This window comes from Rutidosis leptorrhynchoides, chromosome 10 (genome assembly GCF_046630445.1).
Source record: "Rutidosis leptorrhynchoides isolate AG116_Rl617_1_P2 chromosome 10, CSIRO_AGI_Rlap_v1, whole genome shotgun sequence".
Classification (NCBI taxonomy): Eukaryota; Viridiplantae; Streptophyta; class Magnoliopsida; order Asterales; family Asteraceae; genus Rutidosis; species Rutidosis leptorrhynchoides.
The window spans coordinates 329,859,928-329,867,500 of NC_092342.1; the positions used below are offsets into that span (position 1 = coordinate 329,859,928).

The 7,573-nt window shown below is 32.0% G+C and overlaps 1 protein-coding gene and 1 long non-coding RNA gene across 4 annotated transcripts in view; one reads left to right on the forward strand and one right to left on the reverse strand.

Annotated features, from left to right (window-relative positions):
• Window positions 1–1,812: 1,812 nt before the first annotated feature.
• LOC139871747 (uncharacterized) lies at window positions 1,813–4,425 on the forward strand. 3 transcript variants are annotated; one of them, XR_011766749.1, is made up of 6 exons: window positions 1,814–2,204; window positions 2,324–2,360; window positions 2,529–2,572; window positions 2,906–2,997; window positions 3,466–3,563; window positions 4,093–4,425. It is a non-coding gene; the product is annotated as an uncharacterized lncRNA (long non-coding RNA). The 3 variants fall into 3 exon arrangements; XR_011766748.1 differs by having other exon boundaries at window positions 1,813–2,204; window positions 2,324–2,572; window positions 4,093–4,423; XR_011766747.1 differs by lacking the exon at window positions 2,529–2,572 and having other exon boundaries at window positions 1,827–2,204; window positions 4,093–4,416.
• Window positions 4,426–5,471: 1,046 nt separating this feature from the next.
• Window positions 5,472–7,573, reverse strand: part of LOC139871746 (lipase-like PAD4) — a 3,154-nt gene continuing 1,052 nt past the window's right edge. Inside the window, exons 3-4 of the mRNA XM_071859479.1 lie at window positions 6,798–7,505; window positions 5,472–6,348 (exon numbers count right to left, since the gene is read on the reverse strand). Coding sequence (XP_071715580.1) covers window positions 5,536–6,348; window positions 6,798–7,505 — 1,521 coding nt within the window. The 3' untranslated portion in view covers window positions 5,472–5,535. The remainder of the gene's footprint in view (window positions 6,349–6,797; window positions 7,506–7,573) is intronic.

The window sequence follows — 7,573 nt, forward strand, 5'->3', positions numbered from 1 at the left end:
ATAACCCTAATAATCATAATCAACTCATGTTCAATCTTTTATTACACCTAATCACAACCTATCAACTTATTAATCAATTCATATTCATCCCATAATCATGATCATAACCTTTATCTTCAACTATTAATATTTACTAGCTTATTAACCAATAACCTTAATCTTTCTTATTAATCATTAATCATAATACTTGATCATACTCATAAACCCTAACCTTTTTAATCATAAACATAATCAATACTTCATATTCATAATCTACTTTTAATCTTATTCATAAACCTTTAACATCTAACAACATGTTCTTACTTAATGTAATACTTAAAACATAATTTCTATAATTCAATCATGCATTCTTAATTCATATTCATATTCATAATTCATTAACAATACATAAACATAATATAATACTTAATATAATACTTATAATTAATTAAATTAAGAACAAGATTAAACTAGGGTTTTTAGGACTACCTTAAGGGTTAAAGATCAAGGATTGACGATGAATAAAAGCTGAACAGGAAACCAGTAGCAGTAGCAGGAAAACACGACCCAATTTGAGGTCTTTTTGGGTCCTTTTTGTTCGACAGAATGCAGCAACAAAACTCCAGAAAAAATGCAGCGGCAGAATTCGATCAATCAAGGGGTTTCTTGGACTGTTTTTGGCTCGACAACACAGCAGGAATAGCAGCAGGGTTGATGGCGAACAAGGCTGGACAGAAGGGCTGAATGATGGTTGTTTAATCGACTAACAGCAGGCTTTTTGATGATGATGATTGGCGACTGAAAAGGGCTGAATGGGAGCTGAAAGTGTTGACAGGTTGAGAGGGAAACAAGCTGGATAATAGTCGACAATTTGCAGCAGGAATTTGTGGTGATCTTATGGAAAATCTTGAGGGATTTTATAGGGTTGTTGGGTTTCCTAATTGCTCTAGGTTACTTGAAGATCAAGCACTAATTAGAGTTAAACTAGGACTTGTAAATAACTTAGTGAGCAAGCTTAATATTTCTCCTTTTATTTTTTTCCCCAGCCGAATTATATACATGTGTATTATATTTATATATATTTTTTACGGCATTCTTATTAATTATGTATTATATATATATATATATATATATATATATATATATATATATATATATATATATATATATATATATATATTATTAATATTACTAATATTAGGGTTACATTTATTTAATTACCTTTTATTTAATTATTAACCCCTAACTTTTATAAATTTTATTTGGTTCCAATTAGTTTATATATATTCCTATTTGTTTGGATCTTATAAATATTGTCACATTTTAATTAGTACATATAATCTATATAAAAATAAAAACACAGAAATACATAAACTTTATATTAACAGAAGGTATCGATCAAAAATTACTATTTAATCAAAGTCGTTTAACAAAGTTTACGAGTACATAAAGTCCTATTAATGGAACAATAATAACAGAAATAAAAAATTTTGAGGGTCGTCATACATCAGCCGACAAACTTACACACTCAATATATGAATTTATATTTAGATGCTTACTACGAGGCTTGAACGCTCAAACATCTTATTTGAAGGGGTTACTCACATATCGGCATATCGCTAAACTGTAAACCATTTGGTAAACGGTTAAGCCTTTTTTTTTTTTTTTACAAGCTTACGGCTCTAACGAAATTTTAACATCTATGAGTCAAAAGAACTACTATTTCAACAACTTTTGCAAACCACAATAACTTAACTATATCTATAAAAACCCGTAACTATTTGACTAATTCACTCCAAACCACAGGTAACTATCCAGTAATCTCTCTTATATTTAATTAGAAAACTATTATGATGTTATACTTAATGCTAAAAACCCACATGTCAAATTCTACACCGTTAGATCAGATTGCTACTTTTAAATCTCATCCATTTAAATTGAACATAGCGTCATTTACCTTCCTGATGAGCAGTTACATTCCCTAATTACACTCATGCCCTTAATCTAATTAATTAACCGGTAACCCTAATCAAATAAAAAGACCGGCAGTTACATTCAGTGTTGTAAGAGAACAGGTTTAACATCCAATCACTGTGGTTAGCTTTATCGATGATACTGAAATTAATATGGCAGATAGTCTCGATGCAAATTGATATGAAGACGATTAAATAAATTTATGTCAATTAGAAACATACCTTTGTTCATCTATGAAGACGATGATGCAGGTATTCTTAGGGATTTTTTTCATCGATTTGTATAAAAAAAAGATTGTCAATTAGATTACTAAATTTCATGATTCTACATATAAAACTGATTTTTTGCGTGTATAATTTTTAAATACAAGGTTACACGAAGGCTCGATTCAATACAATTGTTTGAAGGTATGTCAATTTTAACAATCTTGATCCGTATACTTCAACAGTTTGTATCGTGTATTTTTTATAGCTTTTTGAATATCATCACCATCATACACATCAGAGGACAAATTGATTACTATGTCATGATTCTACGATTCTGGTATTTTGTTATACATATGGTGATTATTTCAGAAAAGAGGAGGCGCTTACTTGATGACTTCATCATCAAATAAGTGGTTAGTAAACTGATAGTATTTTTGTGTTTATACTACATTCAAAATCATGCAATCGTTTTCAGGCCATGTGTTTTGATTATTGATAGGGTTTTCTTTACCAATTGTATGTGTTTAGAATCTAATACTTTTATGTGTTCAGAATCCACTACGTTATTTGCTAATACTATAATACTAACTATGTTGAAACTTACATGATTTTAAGCTGATGCAGGGCATGCTTAAACTCTCATCTTATTAATATAATACTTTGTTGATACTATTAGATTCTTTTTTGATGGTGTAATATTGTTTTAAGATAACTTATTTTTTGTTATTATACAATCGTTTATACAGTGACAACGGGTTCTGAAGATTAGCAAGTGCACAAAATTGTTGCTATCGTTGAGTAAATATGGCTTCAATCATTGAAGTAGATGCTTGTAAAGGTAACACTTTCATTTAGTTTCTCTTTCTCTCTTGGACAAATTAGTTTGAGTCAAACTGGGTTTGGGTCTATAAGGTTATTGTTGCCCACATTACACATTTATAAATAAGGGGAAAGTCATAAGTGTCTAAATAAGTAACTAACTTCACCAAAAAATTGTTATGGTATGTATCCAAATTTTAAAGTTTCTATTTTTACATTCAGGTTGCAGACTGAATGTAAATACCTTTTAATTGAAGAATTAAAAATGACTTTTTCAAAGAAAAGAAAATTCCAAAATAATTCAAGCAACTCCTCTTGGATGCAGCTACATTATGTATTGATTTTTGTAAAAACCAACTTGTCATGAGCCATTCATTGATGTTCAAATCCATGTTTCTTTAGGTGTTGGTTGATATATTTACATTCTTGATCATATGGGCTGGTGATTTAAAAGAGTTTCTTTAAGTTAAATTCTATGTTGATGCAGGAACTATAACATCACTATTGGTACTAGCTGCTATTGTGGGTATTTGGTTATGGATGCATATGGTGACTATATTGGTATAGCTGTTGATGGTTACTCAGGTTTTCCATCACCCTTCCTTAGTTCTTTTCATCTTCTTTATACTTTTGTCTTCGGTGAATTTCCAGTGCATTCGTTTGTCACATTTAATTACGCATTTGTGATGCAAGGTTTCACACACAGTAGTTTCTTATGTTATACATATTGACAGATTGAGAGATAAAGAGTATACTTCAATGATTTTTTATAACTATGGTATTGAGTATAGCTAAAATCATCGGAAAAATTATTAAGAGATGCTCCTCAAGAACAACATGGATATGAATTATTATTTTTAAAAATGATTACACTTGTATTAAATTGAAAAGATTTGAATGCATTGCCAATTACTTTTGAACCAGTATTCGTTTTGTAGATTTGTTTATGTCTGATCATGGTCTTGTGTATTTTATTTTCGTATGAATATGATGAGGTAAATGAACTCCCTATAAGTTGGTACAGCTGATTGTTAAAATTATAATTCCAGTTTAGAGTAATTACCAAATCATGGTCTATTTTTATATATTAAAGGCTTGTTTTTATAAATTCCAGTTGCAGACTCATTGATCCCAAAACGCGAGAGCATCAGATCTTGGAGGACAACGAAAAGTTATCATCATATGTTGGAAAGGAGAACTTATCAGTAATTCACCTACAACATCTGGTTTGAATATCTTGATATCTTATATTCTACTTGAAATCTCTTCATATGGTTTTCGTTGAACGTAATTTTCAATTTATACGGTTCAAAACAATGTATGTTCAAAAGTCAGTTAAAGCTTAGATCTTCAAAATGGTTTATATTAGTACAATATTTGTCACCTATTATCGCGAACAATCACCATGGTCGATGTGTACATATATATATATATAGTAAATATTTTATATTTTTGTTAATACGATGTATATACTATAAATGAGTGTTTATATACAGATCGTGTATCTTAAAGCTTGTCAATATACACCAATGATGGGTAATTTAGCCTTACTAAAGCTATGCGTATGGTACATTTATTTCTATAAATAAGGACTTCTGGCATTAGAAGTCTTCAAAAACAAAAGTTCCATGTTGGTCTCGAGTATTGTATAATAGTCTCAAGCTATCAAATACTACAAAATATATAGTATTGTGAATTATATTTCACCATATTTATCTTTTTTCAATGATTATAATCTCTTATTTTAAAAACCCGCGAAATCGCGGGTTATAAACTAGTTATGTCTTAAATTAATATTTGTGAATAACATTAAAAGCGTTGATTTATTAGCGTCTTGACTGCCGTTTAGAGCCTAAATTGAATTCCAGGCGGGATTTAAAACCCATAAGAAAATTTGATTCTACCATTTATGGCCTCTCAATTTTATTTTTAATTTTATTTAAAAAAAAAAATTCATACTTGTTGGTTGAAGGTTTACTCGAAAACAATCTATTTATCCGTCGAATAGAGAGAATGATGACTTTGAGAGTGTTTCAATCTCTTGATGGAGAAATAACTTGTTTTTATTCTCGAATAGGGCAAAAATTGTCTACAATCTCACCTCCCCATACATTAGTCATATGGTATTGAGTTTTGTCGTTGTTGATTAAATTAATAAACCAACTATGATACATTAATAAACGTGTGCTTTTAACTCGATACACTGAAGAAATATTAGCCTACACAGCTACACTTAAACTCGTAGTTTACAATGTGGTCACTATTATGCCTTTTCATCCAACAGCTGACCTTAACAACCAGGATCCCTAGTTACTAGAAAGGGCTTGTCAATCACCAAACAACTGAACTTAATCCCAACAAAAACTATGTACATATTTATTTACATTTACATATTTACATTTTACATAAGATAATATAACAAATAGATAAATATAAATAAATGATTTTTGTATTACAACCACAAAAACCTATTTTTACACTACAAATTTAAAGGGTCACCAAGTGCAATTTTAAGCCTGTATTAAACATATAAATATATCTACAGATAACTAACCATCTATGGTACAACTTTTCTATCCAAAACACCAGGAATTTGAGTAGAAAAATGTTGCAAATGCAGTTTTAAGACTCTTAGTTCTTCCATCAAACCCATGTAGCTGGAGTTTTTCGCTAAAACATCGACCGAAATCTCTTTCTTCTCAACCATACTCGTTGCATACTGCTCGAACTTGTCGATATTCGACCACAAGACCACGAGCCGACTTGGGTCACTTTCACTCCTAACATTCTCCACCCAATCTCGAGCCTCCTCTACTTTAGCCCAAAAGCACGAGTCTTGTGTTACACTCGCAAACTTACTCCTACTATTACTATTACTATCGTTTTCTCCATATATATCTCTTTCTCTCCACCATTTATCAAATACACTGTACCTTCGTTCTCTCCCGTGTTTCAAATAATGTCCCTTGATACGATGCTCACCACTACGGTAATATTCAGCTATATCTAGCGGTTCAACAAGAAGTTTATAGGATTGAGACGCGTATACCCATTTGGCCCGTTTGTGAAAGTCGAGAGGTAGTTGATTCTTTTCGATCATTTCAATTACATTGTTCCAAAAGTCGCCAAGTTTCATCCGGTTCATGAACACTTTGAAACCGCGTCTAGATGCACCTCTTTGTTTATATGAGTCGTAGTATCCGAGCTGTAAATCGGATTCATCACATGAAGCTTTGTACCACTCGATTTGTGCCCGCAGTGGTGCGATCTTTGACAATCCAATAGCTAGCCCTGCGCTATTAAGGTTTGGCGTACGCCCTATTCGCCTAGCCATGCTTAGGCATTCTTTCACCGGTCTAATAGTGTGTTCCTGTAAGAAGACCGAAATCGAGTTAACCAAGAAAATGTTGGGAGTGTTGAATGTGTGTGTTACATAATTTCCATTTATGCAACAAAACATGCTAACTAAGAGACCTAAAAGTGATATACCACATGAATCATCTATCTAATTAACTATTAACTATGGATATAATAATAATATAATAATAATAAAAAGGCAAATGGACCAAAAAAGTAACATAAGTTACACAAATTGACAATAAAGGTAATATGACTTTTGCTAACGCACTATTTAACGCTTTTTGAAATCGTAATCCTTTCTAGTTCAAATGAAAGCATAGTCTCATTTTCGTGCATCAACAAAAGCCATATTACCTTTATTGTCAATTCGTGTAACTATGTTACCTTTTCAGACCGTTTGCCCTAAATATCGATAATCAAATAATCAGTTCCGAAATGCAAATCATCTTGACGACTTACTTGAGTTGCGGATATTGATTGTGAGGCTAGTGTAACCCCGGCTTCATACGTGTTAGATTCACATAACTCTTCTCCGTTTCGGTTCAAGAACTGCAAACTAATCTTTTCAACGTAACTTTCATACTCGAGATGATCATCAATACAAGAATCAGGAGACCCCGATGCAAATGTCAAATGAAGCATTTTCACAATAGCAGTAGTATCATCAATGCAAACAGCTCCATCACTCGAACAAAACATAAAATTCCCAAACGGCACAAATGAGTTTGTAGCCACACTCGGTGATCTAGCCGCAGCTTCAACATAATGACATACAAAATGAAACAACTCTGATTTCTCGTGTTCATTAAGTTGAGTCCCGAGATCACGAATAAAGAAGGGTGAATTCATAGTTAAGTGCCAAGATTTCAAAAGGGTGTGTAGGTGAGTTGTGATGGGAGCTAATGGTGCGAATAATAACCGAGGTACGATGTCGAATTTCGATACGATGTTACAAAAGTTTCCACCCCATCGTTGGCGATGAATAGCTCGTGAAAGGTGCTCGTTTCCGATCAATGGTGACCCGAAAGTGAAGCAAATTACTGAGAGATTAGATGAGATCGTTTGGAGATAGGACAATAGCCAAAGCGTCGATAGGGCTGCGATTGCACCACCGATTGAATGTCCGGTGAACACCACTGGTTTTTGTTTCTTCTTGATTTCAAACATCTACAATATCATTTTCATAATATTCATTAGTATTATCATTTTATGTATGTTAAACTCATAATTCCCTA